At 51.9% G+C, this 19,119-nt stretch overlaps 1 protein-coding gene across 3 annotated transcripts in view; it reads left to right on the plus strand.

Moving 5' to 3' along the window:
- Nucleotides 1-3,811, plus strand: part of CDK5RAP1 (CDK5RAP1 mitochondrial tRNA methylthiotransferase) — a 289,907-nt gene extending 286,096 nt beyond the window's left edge. For all 3 annotated transcript variants that reach the window (XM_075072143.1, XM_075072142.1, XM_032762390.2), the window contains exons 10-14: nt 330-385; nt 808-938; nt 1,655-1,804; nt 2,434-2,574; nt 3,083-3,811. In XM_075072143.1, the coding sequence (XP_074928244.1) occupies nt 330-385; nt 808-938; nt 1,655-1,804; nt 2,434-2,574; nt 3,083-3,163 (559 nt within the window). In that variant the 3' untranslated portion in view covers nt 3,164-3,811. The remainder of the gene's footprint in view (nt 1-329; nt 386-807; nt 939-1,654; nt 1,805-2,433; nt 2,575-3,082) is intronic.
- Nucleotides 3,812-19,119: the final 15,308 nt, after the last annotated feature.

The following is a 19,119-nucleotide window of genomic DNA, read 5'->3' on the forward strand; positions in this document are numbered from 1 at the left end:
TTCTGTCGGCCAAGTTTCATTCCATGCGGTTTTGGTTCTCCCCTCACGGTTGGTGTTTGTAGGGGGGGCAGGTGCCCCCCTCTGCGTGGCTCCAAGACAATTGCAGTGCTGTGTGTTGTCACCTTGAGCTTTGTCAGGGGCGTGTTGCCTGCCTGGCAGGGAGGGAGATGGAGGAGACGCACTTTCCCACTCCACTCCTCTTGAGCTTCGGGTCCAGCCAGAGGAATCCCTGGGTTTGGGGGAGACCCTGCAGATGCTGCTTTTGTTTCCTGTCTCCCTGATGACATCAGAGCTTCATAACCAACGCATCCGTGTGCTTTTCCTGACAGCTACACGAGAGAAGCATATTTAGAGCTCATACAGCACGTGCGGGATTCCATACCAGGTAGGGGTTTCCTTTCACCTGGATCTGACCCAGCGACTGCTGTCCCACTTCCCCGCTAGAATCTCTCACTCATCCTCACGCATGCTCACGCACACGGGCAGCAGTGCTGGGATTGGCTAGATCGGGGTTCATGCTTTGCATTTGAAGGGGCCTATGAGAAGAACCAGGATGTTCCTCCAAATGAAACAAGGTCAGCGAGGTGGCCTCCCCAGCCCTCGCCCGCTCCTCAGAGAAGTGACTGTGCACCAAAGCCAGCCTCCGGCCTCGTTCTGCCCTCGTGCGTGCTGGGAAAGAGCCCTGGCAGGGAGGGCTGATGGCGAATAAAGCTGCTCCCAGCTGCCTGGGTATTCCCCTCTTGTCTGTGCTTTGTGGGGCGAAGGGTCTGCTCCCCGGCTGTCTAACCCTGTGCCTCTCGGTGCCAGGAGTGAGTCTCAGCAGCGATTTCATCGCTGGCTTCTGCGGCGAGACCGAGGACGATCACCAGCAGACGGTGTCCTTGCTCAGGCAAGTCCGCTACAATGTGGGTTTCTTCTTTGCCTACAGCATGAGGCAGGTAAGTGTGGGGCCTGGGGGAGTGTGGTCACCCTGATCCGGGTCAGTTGCCTGTTCTGCCCTCCCCAAGTGAATGGCAGTGACTGTGTTACTGAGCCCCAGTCTCTTGCACACACAGTTGCACTGTCAACATCCGTGGGGCTGGGCTGCCCAAGTGAGGACCTTCCTAGCCCTCGGGGCCTATGGTCATGAAGCATGAGCTGATACAGTCCAGCCCAGCAGAGCAGCCCATGGGGCAGCCTTTCCCAGCTGCAATGCTTGCCTTGCGCAGCACTTTCCATGTGCAAAATGCAGTGTGAGCATCCAGGCTGCCAGCATGGTGAGCTGGTTTCGCAGCACAGTTTGCACCCCAGCTGAGCACTGGGGAGCTGACTGAAGCACATTTGGCTTTGCTGGAGGGGAATTTTGCAGATGCAGCGCGTAGCCAGGTATCCGCCCCGGTGCAGGTGGAGCTGGTCGGCTTTCAGAAGCTTTTGGCAGAAGAGGCAGGAGGTCTCTTGGTGGCCATGCCAGGTGGAGGGAAAGAAGGCGGGAGGTTGGCAGTGGCTGAAGGAGACAAAAGAAGATAAATCTCCTCGGGGTGGGAGTTAACTGGCCACTTGTGAAAAGTTTCTTCTTCTTTGAATGGCATCTGAGCCCCACTGGCTCAGACAAGACAGGGCTCCTGCCCCTGGCAACCTGGCCAAGAAAGGGCTTTTAATCTCTTTGTTGTTTCAGAAAACTCGGGCCTATCACCGGCTGCAGGACGACGTGCCAGCCGAGGTGAAGCGTAGGCGGCTGGAGGAACTCATCTCCGTCTTCCGGGAGGAGGCCACCCGGGCAAACAGGGCCATGGTGGGCCGCTCACAGCTCGTGCTGGTGGAGGGGGTGAGTGGAACTTTAACACCACGCTGGGTCTGCTTCCCACCCCCGGCCCAAGAGGCTCTGAGGCCATTCGACCGTTCCACCACCCCGGCACATATGCTCTCTAGTCAAGGCCAGCGATACATACTAAATAAGTGCCCTGCTCTTCGATGCACCCATTAAAAAATCAGCTCACTTTTCTGTAGGGACGTAACTCCAGGTACCTGGTTTGGAAAACCTTGGCTTTGGGGAGGTCCTGAAATAAGACTGTTGGAAGGCTGCAGAAGAATTATTTCAGGGTGTGGCTGCAGGGGATGCTGGTCAGGTGACAAGAGCCCAGACTGGAGGAGTTGGAGAAATACATCTGTCCGTTGGATGCGTTGCAGACAGATGTGAAGGCAGGGTCCCTGCCCTGAAGAGTTGACAGCCCTGATGGGGGTGGGGTTTAGATATGTCTCAAGTTGGGCACCCAAAATGAGTGGAGGCTTTTTGGCTGCCTCTCTCCCAGCACAGCTGCTGCAGCCAGAGCTCTTTGCTTAACGACACAGAAGGTGGATTTTAATATTGGCCGCAGCGCTCAATCCCCGGGCAGCAGAGTCCAGCCGTGAGTCGGGGTTGATGCTGTCAGATAATGTTCCCTGTCCTCCTCCCAGCCCAGCAAGCGCTCTGCCACCGAGCTGTGCGGTAGGAATGATGGAAACATCAGAGTGGTCTTCCCCGACACGGAGATGGAGGATGGCACTGGCTCAGGGGCTGTGGTGAGAGCCCAGCCAGGGGACTATGTGCTGGTGAAGGTGAGGCTCGTGTGGCTCTCGTTTCCAGGAGGGAGCCGTGTGTTCGGGGGGGGGCGTTCAAAGGGCTGGGGGCAGCTCTCCCTTTTTGTGTGTGCTTTTTTGTGCTTGCAAATGAATAGTGAGCACAAATGTGAATAGACGAGCTGCACTGCTGCCTGCCTGGTGCTCCAGCACCATCCCCTGCTGGGGGGAGCTGAGAGTTCCTCTTCCAGGGATTCTGGCATGGCTGGGACCTCCCACCACTGCCAGCACTGCTGCCCTGCTCTCTGCAGTGCCTTCCAGGGGGAGGCTGGGAGTTCAGACACCAGCAGTGCACTGTCCATTGCTGCTGGGCGGAACTGGAACTCCAGCAGACGTCCTCCTTCAGCATTCCATGTCGGAAATCCGTCTGACCAGCAGAGCTGGGCCTTTGCCCTGCCCCACGCAGCCAGCTCTCCTGAACTGTACCCTGCTGTCACTCCACCTCTCCCAGCTCGTCTCATGACTGTTCTGTGCTGCTGCCTTTCAGGTTACCTCCGCCAGCTCCCAGACGCTGAAGGGAGTTTTGCTTCGCCGCACCACCCTCAGAGAATCGTCAGCACACCGCTGATGCCTCCGGCTGCCGCCGAGCAAGGGGCAAGTGACCTTTCCCTGGGGAGGACCCGGGCGTGCTGGCTGAATGGAGGTGCAGACAGACGTTGTGTTTACTCCCAGAGATGCCCCCTCAGCTGGAGCCGTGCAAACTCCTGAGCAAAAGGCAACAGACACGTACGCACACGCTGGCCTTGGCAAAGCTGCTTTGAGTCATTCGAAAATCACAACCTCCAGGAAGTGCTTTTTCATTTGCTGTCTTGGCTGTACCTCCCTTGGCTCAGGGGCAGTTAACACCTGCCCCCCCCCCACCTGCCCCCCTGAGGTGTGCACATGCCAGAGTTCAGCACCAGGGGCTGGAGGTCTCCGCACCCAGCGACTTGCAACCTTCTCCCAGGTCACTTCCATAAACTCTGCAGAGAGCCGCTGACATTAGGAGCTGCAAAGCTCCAGTGATTGCTCAGAGCCCGAGCGAGGGCAGCAGGAGACATGTGCAGAAGGTGGGGCATGCCCTGGTGGTTAAAGCAGGGGCTGGCAGTCGCTACTCCTGCAGCTGACAAGTAACACCTCCGTTGTGCCAGCGGGGCAGTGAGAGCCCTGCGTGAAAGGGGAGCAGGGAGAGATTGTTAATGTGCTGTTTATAAAGTGCTGGACAGACGGGAGCAGAGCAGAGGAAGTATTGCTTTTAAATGCCCAGCTGAGGTGTGAGCTGTGGGGCGGGAGACGGATTGCAGAGCTGCACCCTGCTGGCTGTGGGAACCATCCAGGCGGCGCAGCCCTGCCCTGCACTGGTCACTTCCTGGCCAGGCCTTCTAGAGCAGGAGGAGATAGGAGCTGAAGGGCGACTCTGCCACCTGGACAATCCCTTGTAGCAACGGAGTCTGGGGTAGCTGGGAAAAGTGGCTGTTAAGGCTGAGCACTGGTCTGAGAGTCGCGATGCAGCGCTCCCTTTTGTTTCTGTGCCCTGGATTCCAGATGGGCTAATGTCATCCTCCTGGGCAATTTCGCCGGAGGGGGGAGGCAGCCTGAGCCGTTTAACTGGGAGATTATTCCCGGCGATCTGTGCCCAAGGAGCTGTTAACGTCCAGTAGAATCCCAGACTGACATGGGAATTCCTCGCTGCTTTGTGGGACAGGGCAGGGTTTTGAAATGTCAGGTGGGGGTGAGCAGTGGGTCACAGGACGTAATGTCCTGACATGGGAGGATATTGATAAAAGATTCACTCTTATGAAATGTGTTGTTTTTTCACACTGCTGCAAGCTAAATACTCTAGTGAACTTCGTATGGAAAATTCAACAGCTCATCTCCCTGTAAAGTAGAAAGGAATTGACCCTGTAACTGGGCCCCAGCTGAGCACCCCAAGTTCAGAGCCCTGCATCCCCGAGGGAGGCGGCGGGGTTATGACCAGCTGGAGCTTGCCCGGTGCAGGAGTGTTGGAATTGTGGTGGAAGGGTGAGCGAGGGGCAGAGCCTCCAGAGCTTTACTGGGCATGGGGCAGGGTCTGGGGTGGAGCCCAGGGCCTGACCCACAGATGCTGCCAGCTGGAGGATGGGCAGCGGTTGTACGGCGCTGGGGCTGACTTACACACAGCACAGCCTGTGAGAGCAGAACTGGACTGGGAATAGAGAGCCGGGTGAACCATACAGCTGGGGTAAGAACAAGGCAGGTAAACGGAGGGATAGTGGCCAAGAGGGCCCGCCCCCCCCCCCCTCCCGCTTACATCAAGGAACAGCAAAGATACTTGTATTTTCAGCCAGTGGTAACATCTGACGAATCTGAGCTGGAGGTAGGACCAGCCATAGTCAGCATCAGCTGCAGCAAGGGAGGTTTAGGTTGGATGTTAGGAGAGAAACTTTCTAAGTTGGAGAGTGGTTAAAATCTGGAACTGGCATCCAAGGGAGGTTGTGGAATCCCTGTCATGGAGGTTTTTAAGAACAGGTTGGATGAACACCTGTCAGAGGGGCTAGGTCAGCAGTTCGCAAGGGGCATCCAGGTGAAATGCAGCATCCCCCACGAGTTGAAGCTGCATCCCCAGGCCCTGTGTGGGGCTGAAGCCAGGAGCTCCCCATGGAGCAGAAGCCCTGAGCCCATGGGCAGAATTGAGGGGCACAGGAGCAGCTGCATGGCTGGCAGAGCCCGCTGAGAACAGGGACCACAGAGGAGCCCTCTGGGTACAGAGCCTCCAGCAACCCCCTGCCTACCCCCTGAGCTACCTCCCCTGCCTGCATACATCCCCCAGCTACCCCTGTCTGCACCCTGAGCTCCCTCCTCCCTGCACAGAGCTCCCAGCTACCCCCTGCCAGCACCCTCAGCTTCCCCTCTCCCTGCACAAAGCCCTGAGTTACCCCTGTCCACACACAGCCCCCGAGCTACACCTGCCTGCACCCTGAGCTACCCCCCCTCCACCTGCACACAGCCCCCAGCTGCCCCCCTGCCTGCACTCTGAGCTATCCCTGTCCGCACACAGCCCCCAGCTACCGCCCTGCCTGCAACCTGAGCTACCCCACCTCCGCCTGCGCACAGCCCCCAACTACCCTCTGAGCTACCCCCCCACACCTGCACACAGCCCCCAGCTACCCCTTGACTGCCCCCTGAGCTACCCCCACCCCGCAGGCACTCACAGCCCCCAGCTACCTGTGTGGGGGTAGCTTAGGGTGCAGGGAGCTGGTATTGCGGAATGGTGCCAGGAGAGGGCAGCTCCGGCTGAAGGAGGGGGAGGGGGAGCGAGGCGCTCGGGGAAGGCGCTGGGAGGGCCCTGAGCTGTTTTCCAACCGTTTGCACTTAGTCGCCCCCCCCCGCCCCCAACTCTGTATCTGTGTGTTATATTTTGTGGTGCCCTCCGCAGCCCAGTATGGCTGGTGAGAAGATGTGGTGGGCCCTTCCCAGATCCCCACCATGCAGAGAGCGAGCGAGAGTGTGTGCGTGCACAAGAGAGAGAGACCGAGCGAGCATACCACACCTCTATACGAATCTCCCTCCCCACTGCTGGGCCCTGGAGTGTATAATCGCACGTTGGGGGGCAGGGGCAGAGAGAGACCAAGGTTGCGATCCCCTGGCCTAGCTTAACTTGGTCCTGCCTCAGCGGTGTGTGTGTGTGGGGGGGAAACGGGGACTGGGGGGGATTCACGAGGGCCCTGCGTGTCCAGGCTTCAGTCTCACAGGCTCCGCTGCGCCTGCTCTGGTGAGTAAGTGCTATTCAGCATAAGGGTGAGTTAGGTGGCTCCCATTGCACGGGGTTTGCCCACCTGTCCATGTCCTCGCTCGGCCCCAGCCACAAGCAGGGCACAGCCTTGTCCTGCAGCAACTGCTGGACTGGACCAGCTCATTGGGCTTCCCTGGCACCCGTGTGACACACGACAGACACGGTGCCAGCCAAGGCCAAGGCTCTGCACATCCCAGCCCTCCTGCCAGCCCCTTACGGGCTATGGGTTTACTAATTGTTTTGCTGATGTTCCTGAATCTCCAGCTGCTTTTGCAAGCCACTGCTCAAAGCTTTGCACATAATGGCAAGAACCTGACCTGCAGCAAGACAGGTTCGGGGGATGCAGCTCATGGAGGGCCAGGATGCATGATGACTTCAGGGCTCCTTTGTAAGCCTCTAATCCTGGGCTGGGCTATGCCAGGGTGGTTCCTCATTTGGTCCAAAGCAGCATGATTGAGTCGTGCAATTCTGGACCTTCTGTGCTGCTGCGATGGTGCAGTTTGTCTGGCGAAAAAGGCAACGGTTCAAAGCTCAGGCCCTGTCTGGTGGGAGCAGTGTGACCCACAGTAAGGGGGGGGGGCCTTCAGAGCTCATCTTCCCCTCCCCAAGTCTTAGCAGGGCCCCTTTTAGCTGCACCAGGACCCCTCCCCTAGTTTGCAATCCAGGGGCTGCATTTGCTGTAGGCATATCAGGCCACTGCCCAGGGCAGCACATTTCTGGGTGCCTACTTGACTGGCACCAGTGTATGGGAGGGTTGCAGGGGGTCAGCTCAGGGCTGCTGGCCTCTGCTGGGCCTGACCAACTCTCTCCTGCTTTGGCCGAGCGTTGTGCAGAGGGGCAGGCATCGGATGTGTGAGCTGTGACCCAGGGCACATCAGTGTCCCCTACTCACGCAGGGCTGGAGGCTTTCAGCGAGTGGCAATTTCTGACCCCGCTAGGTATTGGCTAGGTGAGGGACAGGTAGGGCCTCGTGGCCTCTACAGCAGTAGCTTAGCCAAACCCCAAAGCCCTGAGCATCGCATGGGCGCTAGGGTTATGCTGGGGTCGATAGCTATCCCACCATAGTGACTAAACTGCTGGCAGGTCATCATAGGGGCTAGGTCAGTGGTCCCCAAACTTTTGAGGCTCATGCTCCCTTACTCCTATCCACACGCCCCTGCCCCTCAGAGTCAGGGCCAAGAATGGAGCTGCAGTTTGGGGAGGAGGATGCTCAGCCAGGGGTAAGGGGCGGAGGCTGGGGATGGGTCTGAGGCTCGGCCTGGGGCCAAGGACAGAGCTGCGGCTGGGACATGGTTGGGGGGCTGGTAGCTGGGCCCCCAGCGAGTACAGAGCCATGCTGAGGCTGAGGCTGAGGTCACACACAAGGGCAGGAGTTGAGCTCGGGATGGGAATGGGTGGTGCTCCCTCCCTATCCCCCATGGGGGCTGGCCTGGGACCCCCCCCAAACATTCCCCTGAGCCTCCTTTGGGGGGTGCACCCCATCATTTGAGGCCCTCTGTGCTAGTTTCTAGCAGCTTGGGATATACTCAGTTTGGGACATCAGGAAAGTCTGCCCCCAAGAACGCCATGGTGACTAACTGATGTAGATGCTAATAAGCCTGAAGTAACAGGCCAACTAAGTTATGGGAGACGGACACCCCAGCGCTACAACGAAGGGAATGGGACTGAAATCCCCATTGACCGTGCTAAGCTACAAACATCAGTGGCGAGGGAAGAGAAATACTGTATCGTCAGCCATGATGTGACATTTACTGTCCAGGTCAGAAACAATAATGTAACTTTATAGAGACAATTCATGGGATCAAACAACAGAATAGAAGTCATGATCACATTTAGGATACATTTCCAAAGAGTCAAAAGATAAAGCAGCATGGTCGTTTCCAAGAAATAGGCTTAAGCATTCAGAACAGCATAACATTTTGGAAACATGAAGGCTTTACTCAACGTTAAGGCAACAGGACAAACACAGCTCAGCAGTCTCCAGATGCGGTGGCCCTGGCACTGAGGAGTGCACTGCTCTCAGCCTTGGGGGACAGGCAGCAGGGTTGCATTCTGCAAAACAAGGAACAATCACAATCATTTCACATGCTTCTTGACAACAGTGCCGTTATGATACATAGCAACCATCCTGTGTGAGGGGGCAAGTCAGAAATGGGTGTTTGCAATGTTTGTTTTCAGTATGAAAAAGAACAATAGGAGTGCAAGTGCTAATGTTACCGGTAAAAATTCAAGCTCCTCTCAGGGGCGAGGAAATCATTGCTTGATCAAAGCTACTGCCTTCTGCAGTTGGCAATGGGACCTCTTGATCTAGCTTAGCTGAAATGAACAAATGGGGTTTTATTTCTGCCCCAGCTGAAGGAAGCTGGCTATATTGCGTCACGTGCCTGATAGAGCTTTTCGCCTTTGACTGGAACCATTATTACAGGGCTGCACATGCTCAGACATGTCCATTCCCATCAGGCAGATTTTCCAGCACAGGGACTGACGGAAGACAATGCTCCCAGGACAACAAAGTGACTGGCAGCAGCAGAGCCACCGCATCCTTATATCGATGTGTGTTATTTCAGTCCTCGGCTGTGTCCTTAGTGGTGTCAGAATGAACCTGCGAAGATCTTTATACAGACGGTGAAAGCACATTGATGCTGGTATGGCTGCCAGGCTGGGCATGTCTGCGCTGCAGGGGAATTATCCATCGAATAAATAATAAACTCAGGGAGCTCTGAGTTTCTAGTTGTGCTAGACTAACGTATACTATGTTACACTGTATTGTACCAATGCCAATGGCCATGGAGTCTCGCAGTTCTCTTTTAGCAGCAGTGCTTTGCTCAGGAAACCTACCATTTCAGCCTGCAGACGCTCATCCTGCAGCAGATGGAAGCAATCCTGTAAGCAAATCTGCAGGAGGTCCTGCTTGTGTTCCCATACCAATACATAGCACAGGTTAGACTGCAACTGATCAGATGCAGTTCTCCAGCTGCTTTGGTTTATAGCAGTGCCATCTGCCAAGAGCAGCTTTGAAAGGTTTGCTGGGTTTCCATAGCAGGGAACGGGAAAGTTCAGGCAATTACATTGGTGAAAGTTTGTCACTAGAGATGAGAGCACAGGGCATACAAATGAAATTCACTAACCTTGGTGGTATTTTCAGGAAGCAGAGGCAGTATTTGTTCAATAAGACTGCGACCCTGTGAAATAAAAAAGACAGTGTGGTGAAAAGCTAGTATTCTGCACAGCTGTCTGGGCTGGGTGCTTTGCGCCACCCCACTGGACACACCTCCCTGACCCAGTCTCTGTGCAGATGAACTGGATCCTGAGCTGGCCCTATATCAAGTCACTGCCTCCATAGCACCCCTCAGTTTCCCTCTCCTTAGGGTTCCTCACTAAAGTCTCAAAGGCTTTCTCATCGCCAATAACCCCTTGCTGGGGCTGGTTTACTGAGCAAAAGTAAGTTCATCCTGCTGCACTCTTCAGCCAACCACTCCCAGCTCTGCCTCGCTGGAGCCTTTGCTTCCCTGGAGTCTCAGGGTACCCTGTGGGCCTATAGCCTTCTGGTCCCCACGGCCAGCCTTCCTGTCTGGAGTCTCTTCCCAGGCCCCGTCCATGTGCCCAGCAGCCTGGCTGGGTCACATGACTTTCTTCCGTTTCCCCATCTGGGGAGAAGGATTGGCTGTGTCACAGGTGGCTGTGGAAGAGCCAGCGATCCTGGAATGGGCCCTGCCTGGTGTGAGAAACAGAATGCAGCCCTAAAAAATGAGGCATCAGGTTGTTCTCAGTCCAGCGAGGCTGCAGACAGAGCCAGTGAAGCTCCTACAGTGAATTACACACAGAGAAGGGGACGTCTCCAGAGAGGAGTGAAGAATAACAGGTACACTCAGTGACCACACGCTTCCCCGCCGGGTACGTGGGAGTGATTGTTATGGGGCTCAGCGGCATGCAAGCCAGACATGACTCTATTAAGACACTCTCGGGCAGCGCCAGGCCTGAGCTCCTGAGAAGAGCAGTGTACTGCCGCCTTCCCCGGGAGACACAGCTCATATTTTAAAAAGAAAAAGGCAGGAAGAAGAGGGAAAGTGTTTTGCTGAAAAGAAGCCCCCTAAGGGAGTGTTTTATTTGCTACAAACATGGTGTGTTTGGAGCAATTCCTTGCCAAATGTGAGATGCACCTGACTGGGGTCCTCTCCCCAGACCGTAAACCCGCTAACGCTGGGAGAGGGGAGCAGCTGTTGTGTGGTTCTGCCTAGGCTTCAGGACAGAGTCGTGCTGGGCCTGAGCCAATGCCCAGACGCTGGTGAAAAACTCAATGCACCTTGGGGCACGTCCTCAGTCTTTAGATAGTGACCCACTGAGCATAATGGCAGCAGAGGAGAAGCTACTTATTCCTGGGACTTCTCTGCCTCTAAGCCACAGGGAACAAGGCAGCACCTCCAAGAAACAGAAGGCTCTCCTGGGTCAGGAAACATCCTGGCTGTGTCTGCGTCAGAGCAAATGCGTGCTAGTCCTAGCCCAGCCTCTCTGGGACAGCAAATCCATTGACGGGGTAGCTGGGAGTCCCCAGACGCTCGCTCTCCAGTCCCTCTCCAGTCCCTAGTACAGGGGCCAGATCCTCCACTGCTGAAGCTCTCTTGCCTTCAGTGGAGCAGGGCCAATTGGCAACAGCCCTGGGTCTGCCCCTCTGGAATTAGCTGATTCCTTCTGTGCCAGGAGTCTTGTGAGAGTCCAACAGGAGCTCATAAAGCCGGAGCCCTGCAGCAAGAAGTGCCACCTTGTCTTTGCCTAGGACCCCAGCAATCACAACAACCTCCCACGCAGGCAAGGTGGAAGCACTCACTGTCAATTCTAGCACAATGGCGTCGGGATTAAATGACATATTAAAGACGGAAGATGGACTGTTTCCTCCTGGAGGGGACGTCGCAACTGCAGAGATACAAAGAGCACATGAGAAAGGAACGTGGCCAAGAGGTCTGGCAGCAGCTGAACTCTGAGAAATGAAAGTCCTAGTGCAGGTTGGTATGGGTTTCAGCAAGGACCCGTGACAGGAAGATGAGAGACTGTTCCTCACTTCGGAGCCTGCCCCCAAACACCTGACCCACTGAAGGATTTTGCACATCAGGCCCTGTTACCGTTTCCCCCAGGTGTAGGTGACTATAAATGCCATTTCATACGTTGCACGCTTTGAAATCACACAGATGCTGCTCACATGAGCATCACGTGTGCTGTGCCTGTTGGCGTGTGTCTCAAATGGTACAATGGACAGACTCCCTTCCGGCTGCTGGAAGGGCTGGGTAGCTGGCCTGAAGGAGCTGCAGAATTGTACAGGTTGTCAGTGCACATCTTGGGCTAGATCCTCAGGGGAAGTTACCTACAACGCAGCTGTGGAAAGGAAAGGTTGTTCTAAGTTACCTTTAAACCAGCCCCCACATGCATTTGGGGGAGCAAAGCACTCCCCACGTAGAGCAGCACCAGCGACAGCAGTCCTCTAGGAGTCACAGTCCCAGCTCAGGATCAGGCAGAGCACGGTGCAGCATCCTGCCCTGGCACACCTGGCTCACCCTTCGTGCAGAGGGGAGCAGGTGGCTCTTTGTATCACCTGAGGATTCCTCTCTGTTAGGGGACTCCTGAGCAGCTGCTTTAGAGGAGATCTGTGGCTGCAGCCAGAGCTGGGGCCAAGGATCTCTCTTAGGAGCTGCTCTGGCCCATCACCATGGTATCTGGGCACCTCACTGTCTTTAGTGCATTTGTCTTCACAAGACCCCTGCAAGGGAAGGCAGGGCTATTATCTCTGTGCTACACAAGGGGAACTGGGGCACAGAGCAGCTAAGTGACTTACCCAAGATCACACAGGAACTCTGTAGCAGAGCAGGGAACTGACCCGGGTCTCCACTCCCAGGCTAGGGCCCTCACTTGACAGTCCCTCCTCTTAATCTCGGAGCCATGTCCCTGCCTATTTGGCCCTGGGACCCATTCCCATTCCCTGGCTTCCATGGGCAATGGCAGGTGAGGAGCACTCCGCTCAGGGAGATCTTGTGACCCTGTGATGTTACCAGCCTGTTGATGGGTAAATCTGAAATGTTCCTGTATCGGGGTGTCTAGGGCATCAGTTCTGGGGTAATACTTTACCGTGGGGGAGGGAGGCAGAATCTGGGCCCTGAAAAGAAAGAGGGGAAGTATCAAAGAAGGAACTTACATCTTGCTGTGCTTAATGATGTTCCATCCAAGTCAGACACGACAGCACTGATCCCTGGGCACAGCTGTAACACAAAGTAACACAAGCACAGTCACCGCTAATCAGTCATGGTGCCCAGACGGCAGCGAGGACATGACACTGGGCTGTTTAGTAATGTTGCCATTCATTTTATTGCTGAGATTTTAAATCAAGGGACTAGAGCTCGGAGTACACACTGATTCCGAAGCCTCAGTTAACTCGGTTTAAAGGGCAGTGACCCAGACAGACAGTTTGAAGCCACGTCTTTGTTTCTGTATTTCCCAACTCCGTTTTCACTGGCACATCATAACTGAAGCTTTATTAAGTTAAGCCTGGGAAGGTGCCAGGCAGCTCCTTCACAACCGGCTTTTTCGTAATACATTTAGTGACCTTGACAAAGTTTGTGGGGTGCAATTTAGGGAACAAGCTGGCACAGGCCCAGGTATGGGCCGCATGACCCAGTATGGGATGAGGCATCCCAGCAGCCTGACCAGCTCTGACTTAAAACTAGGGCTGAGGATTAATTGCAGTTAACTCACGCGATTAACTCAAAAAAATTTAACTGCGATTTTAAAAATGTACCACGATTAATCACACTGTTAAACAATAAAACACCAATTGAAATGTATTTTCAACATTTTCAAATATATTGATTTCAATTATACTACAGAATACAAAGTGTACAGTGCTCACTTTATATTGTTTTTATTACAGATATTTGCACTGTAAAATGATAAACAAAAGAAATAGTATTTTTCAATTCACCTCACACAAGTGCTGTAGTGCAATCTCTGTCATGAAAGTGTAACTTACAAACGTAGATTTTTTGTTACATAACTGCACTCAAAACTAAAACAATGTAAAAAACTTTAGAGCCTACACGTCCACTCAGTCCTACTTCTCGTTCAGCCAATTGCTAAGAGAAACAAATTTGTTTACATTTACGAGAGATAATGCTGCCAGCTTCTTCTTTACAATGTCACCTGGAAGTGAGAACAGGCATTCTCATGGCACTTTTGTAGCCAGCATTGCAAGGTATTTACGTGCGAGATATGCTAAACATTCGTATGTCCCTTCATGCTTCGGGCACCATTCTGGAGGACATGCTTCCATGCTGACGATGTTCATTAAAAAAATAATGTGTTAATTAAATGTGTGACTGAACTCCTTGCTTGAGAACTGTATGTCCCCTGCTCTGTTTTACCCACATTCTGCCATATATTTCATGTTATAGCAGTCTGGGATGATGACCCAGCACGTTTGATTTACGAACGCTGTCACTGTGGATTTGACAAAACACAAAGAAGGTACCAATGTGAGATTTCTAAAAATAACTACAGCACTCCACCCAAGGTTTAAGAATCTGAAGTGCCTTCCAAAATCTGAGAGGGACGAGGTGTGGAGCATGTTTTCAGAAGTCTTAAAAGAGGAACACTCCGATGCAGATACCTCAGAACCCAAACCACCAAAAAAAAACAAAAAAACAAAAAAAAAACACCCCAGAAAGAAAGAAAGAAAAAAAAATATCAACCTTCTGCTGGTGGCATCTGACTCAGATGATGAAAATGAACATGCATCGGTCCACACTGCTTTGGATCATTATCAAGCAGAACCCGTCATCAGAATGAATGCTTGTCCTCTGGACTGGTGGTTGAAGCATGAAGGGACATATGAATCTTTAGTGCATCTGGCACGTAAACATCTTGCAACGCCAACTACAACAGTGCCATGCAAATGCCTGTTCTCACTTTCAGGTGACATTGTAAACAAGAGTGGGCAGCATTATCTTCTGCAAACGTAAACAAACTCATTTGTTTGAGTGATTGGCTGAAGTAGGACTGAGTGGACTTGTAGGCTGTAAACTTTTACATTGTTTCATTCTTGAATGCAGTTATTTTTTGGACATAATTCTACGTTTGTAAGTTCAACTTTCATGATAAAGAGATTGCACTACAGTACTTGTATTAGGTGAATTGTAAAATACTATTTCTTTTGTTTTTTACAGTGCAAATATTTGTATTAAAAATAAATAGAAAGTGAGCACTGCACACTTTGCATTCTGTGTTGCAATTGAAATTATTGTATTTGAAAATGTAGAAAACATCCAGAAGTATTTAAATAAATGGTATTCTATTATTCTTTAACAGTGTGATTATGTGCACTTAATTTTGTTAATCGCTTGACAGCCCTACTTAAAAGCATGAAATCAGAACAAGCTTCTTCTCAGGGCACCCCCTCGTGTAGGTTGCAGTCATTGACCTGACGTTCTCATCTCTGCAGCAGCTCTGCTGGTCTGCTGCATTTCCTCCTGGGACTCGCTTAGGTTTCTTGGCCAGCAAGGTGCTATTAGGATCCAGTTGCAGCTACCTCCTGGTCAAGCCCTGCACACAGCTGCTGCAAAAGATGCAGGCAGCCATTATTCAGGATTTAAGATAAGGATTGTGCCTAGTCACAAACACTTGGACATAGTTCACATGTGACCCTGGCATCATGCACGTGCAGTCAGACACTCTGATGAAATGGGTACTTTTACATTCTGGAAAACTGCTGATGTCACATGAGATCAACTGCTCCCATGAGACTTCATGTCAAACTAGTGGAAATCTCATGAGCTCTTACAATAGTTCTGCCATCTTGAACGGTAAAACCTCAGCACAGATCAGTTGCTCTTAAGAGATTCAGAGAAAAACACTCAACACCCAAAAAGAAACTTTCGATTCCCTGCCAGCTCTCTCTGGGCAGTCAGTGACAGCTGGAACCAATTGAAAGGCTAGTCATTCACCAATGCATTTTTAACAGGTGTCCTTATTCAGCTCAACTCGCAGCAGAAACTCTTATTAGACTTACAATCTTTTGCAGGATCTGAGGAAGGGTTCTGTCCAGTACATGCGTTATGAGGCTCAGGATTTCATTCTCCAGTGGCAGGGAAGATCTGCGTAGGTTAAACATTCAGTGGTTAATAGCGGCAGCTTGCTTAGCAGTGGAGTTATGAGTCACAATACAGGAGAGATGTGTTGTCATAAAGCAGTGAGCAGAGTCTAGTGCAGGATTTCAAGTCTGGCAAGGCAGTCCCATGAGCCCGCGACTGAGTCTCCCCTTCATTCCATGCGCACGCAAGGGTGAAATGTTGACTGTCTCAGGAGTTCACAATGCAGCCAAATATTGACTAGAAATCAAACCTTCCTTAAGCATAAGAACCTTCATTCATGCAATATGTAGGACTCAGATGTCGCAAGTGGGATGGGTGCCCTGCAGCGCACACTATGCACCACCTGTTTACTGAGCAATGCTACTGGAGTCCAGACAAGTAGCTACTACTTACGGTTTCAGAACTTTGATGTCCATGTAACCAAGAGGGGGTTTGCAGTCCTCAAGGACGAGGCTGGGATCCTCCCTTCTGATTGCAATGGTGAGGTTCTTGAGCACTTCAGCTTCAATTATTTCACCTAGGGGGTCAAGGGGACTAAAGAAACACGCTTGGGTTAAACTAAGCCCTAACTCGTGCCCTCCAGACAGTCTTGCAATCCAACTCTTCCAAAGAGAGACTGTTGGGTCATGGCCGAGAAGCAGCACAAGCAGGTGCCGAAAACTGGCTGGCTCTGACCCCACAAAGGGTTTTTATAAGTTTGTCACAACACTCAAAGTGTGAATCCAAATGAAAATGTACATGCTTCCATACCTGCCACGTGTTGTCTTTCACATGGCCCATAAGCTGCCTTCCCTGTGCAGCATCAGAAATTGAACCTCCCAGGGCAGGATGACACTGCAAAAATAGACCCACCGCAGAAGCCTGAGAGCTCCTCAGGTCAGCTGACTTGGACTTGCACTACAGGACTGAAAATAGCAGCTTGCAGATGTTTGCACTTGGGAGCTCAGAGCCCTGGCTCTGGAACTCCCAGTAATGGGAGGATACATCACCCTGGACCACTTCATTAGTAACCAGGTGCCACCAGACCAAACTTCTTTACTGGGGGAAACCCTATTCACCTACCTGGCGTCATCACAACCAGGGGCTCTTCAACAAGAAACTATCGATAACCTACAAAACAACAAGGAGTCCAGTGGCACCTTAAAGACTAACAGATGCATCTGAAGAAGTGGGTTTTTCACCCCCGGAAGCTTATGCCCAAATAAATCTGTTAGTCTTAAAGATGCCACTGGATTCCTTCTTGTTTTTGTGAATACAGACTAACACAGCTACCTCCTGATACTTGACAATAACCCAGTTTTTCCCTCTCTGCTATTTGAGACAAGTTGCATAAATGCCATCCATGTATATACAGAGCCAGGTCCTCAGCTGGGGTAAATCGGCCTGTCTCCATTGCTCCAGTATTTTAAGAAATTGCTCCCTTAAATCACTGGACAGTTCAGATTTCTGGTGCAGGAGCAGCATTGCCAGCAGCTTTTTGCACAGAAGGAAATGGTTCGAAACAGAATGGCAAATCCATGGCTACCTCCTTGAAGAAACTAAAAGGGTCTGTATGGAAAACATTTGCTCTCTCTCTGCATTGGTGTCTTTACTCCATCTTTGGCATGGAAAACTTTGACTGTGTGCCTGGAACACCTCTTCCTATAGAAGTGGACATTTTATGCCAAATTCTTGGTGGTGTAAACTGGTACATCTTGATTGGTTTCAGTATAGCTGCACCAATTAACAACAGTGAAGACTTTGGCCTTTTCCCTCAAATAGCAACTGGTACCTATAAAATAAAGTAGATGTAACTTTGCTTACAAGCACAGATCTACAGAGCAACCTGCTACATTCTGGAGTCTTTCTGCTAAGGAACAACAAAAGAAAATGCCAAATGTTTACTGACCTCTTAACTGCAACGTGTAGTTTTAATTTTAAGGTAATTTCCACCACACTGTTAGATAAGACTTCCAGTGTTACGTTAGGGGCAGTGACTTCTTCAATTCTAAGCCTGCAAATGAAACCAGAGCTAGTGACTAGAAATGCTTGGCCCAACAGGGTGAGCAGCTGAGATATTGCAAATCCTCAAATCCCTTTTCTGCTTTTTTTTTTTAAGTGAAAAATGTTGTTTCTAGTGTGTTGGGGCAGTGTAGGCTAGGGGGTAGAGCAAGGGACTGAGGCTCGGGATTGCAGGATTCTGTCACATACTTTGTGGGGGACCTTGGGCAAGTCACTTCAGCCTCACCTCCTGGCTATACAAAATGGGGACAATGGCTCTTATTTTCACGGTGAGGCCTAACTAATGTTATAAAGCACCAAGTGGTCCCCTGGTAAACAGCAATATCAGTGTGTGGAAAACCACTGAGCCTGATTCCCCTGTCACTCACACCTGGGCAAATCCAGAGGTGGGTGCCAGTAAATTCAGTGGATTTCTACCTGTGTAAAAGTGAGGGCAGAATCCAGCCCTATGGATTCATACTGGTGCAAGCCAAGTGAAAGTGAGAAGCAAATCGGGCTTGCAGTTCCTTAGTGGACGGTAATTCTATGGCAAGTGTGGGTGCCCTCGGTTAAACAGCATTAGAACCACTCTGCCATGTGTCCCATGCCTTATACTGCTACAAGTTAATGAAGCTCCTGTGACTGGGTCCTGTATTTCTGGAGCAGGAGGATCTGGGCTGTAGCCTCACCATTCCCAAGTAGTTTTGGCAGCCATAGTGAGCAGCATACTGGCTACTGCGGTTCTAGAGAGCCTCACAATTGTTCCAGTGGGACAGAATCTCTAATCCACATTAACTGTTAAACCACAGCTCTCACAAGGACCCCTCCCCTCCACCTTGACACAGCCTCCTCTGGACCTTCTCCAGTTTGTCCATATCTGTCCTGGCGTGTGGTACCCAGAACTGGGCACAACACCCTGCTTGAGGCCTTGTCAGCACTAAGTAGAGCAGAAGAATTACTTCTCAGTCTTGCTTACAACACTCCTGCTAAAACAACCCTGAATGAGGTTTGCTTTTTTTGCAGCAGAGTAATATTAGTGACTCATATTTAGGTTGTGATCCACTATCACCCGAGATTATTCTCTGCAGGACTCCTGCCTAGGCAGTCCTTCCCCATTCTGTTCTTGTGCCATTAATTGTTGCTTCCCAAGTGCAGTATTTAGCATTTGCCCTTATTGAATTTCATCCATTTATTTTTCATCGTTTTGGGTTCGACTTACCCTACCACTTTGCTTAGCTCGGTGCCCAGCAGGCCTGCATTGTCGATGTCTCCCCGGGGAATTGGCCCTGTGACAGGTAGATCTCCAGCAGGTGGGGCAGCTCTCTGATATCTCCTGGGAAGCGAATCTCCAAAGACAGGCAGATCTTCTCCCACAGACAAACCTCCACCAATAGGGAGGCCTGCTGTTACACTGAGCATCCCTTCCTCTAGAGTGACATCTGTTCCCGCACTGAGCAGATCCCCACCTACAGGGGGCCCTGATTCCCCTCCCAACACACCTCCGTCTATAGAAACATCGGCTACAGCACTGACTGTATCACCACCTATGGGGATACCTGCTTCCCCATCCAGTGTACTGTCACCTGTAGGGACACCTGCTCCCACACTGAGAGGACCTCCACATATAGGGACACCCGCTCCCCCACTCAGTATATCTCCAAGCGT

The sequence above is a fragment of the Chelonoidis abingdonii genome, chromosome 14 (genome assembly GCF_003597395.2).
Source record: "Chelonoidis abingdonii isolate Lonesome George chromosome 14, CheloAbing_2.0, whole genome shotgun sequence".
Lineage (NCBI taxonomy): Eukaryota > Metazoa > Chordata > Testudines > Testudinidae > Chelonoidis > Chelonoidis abingdonii.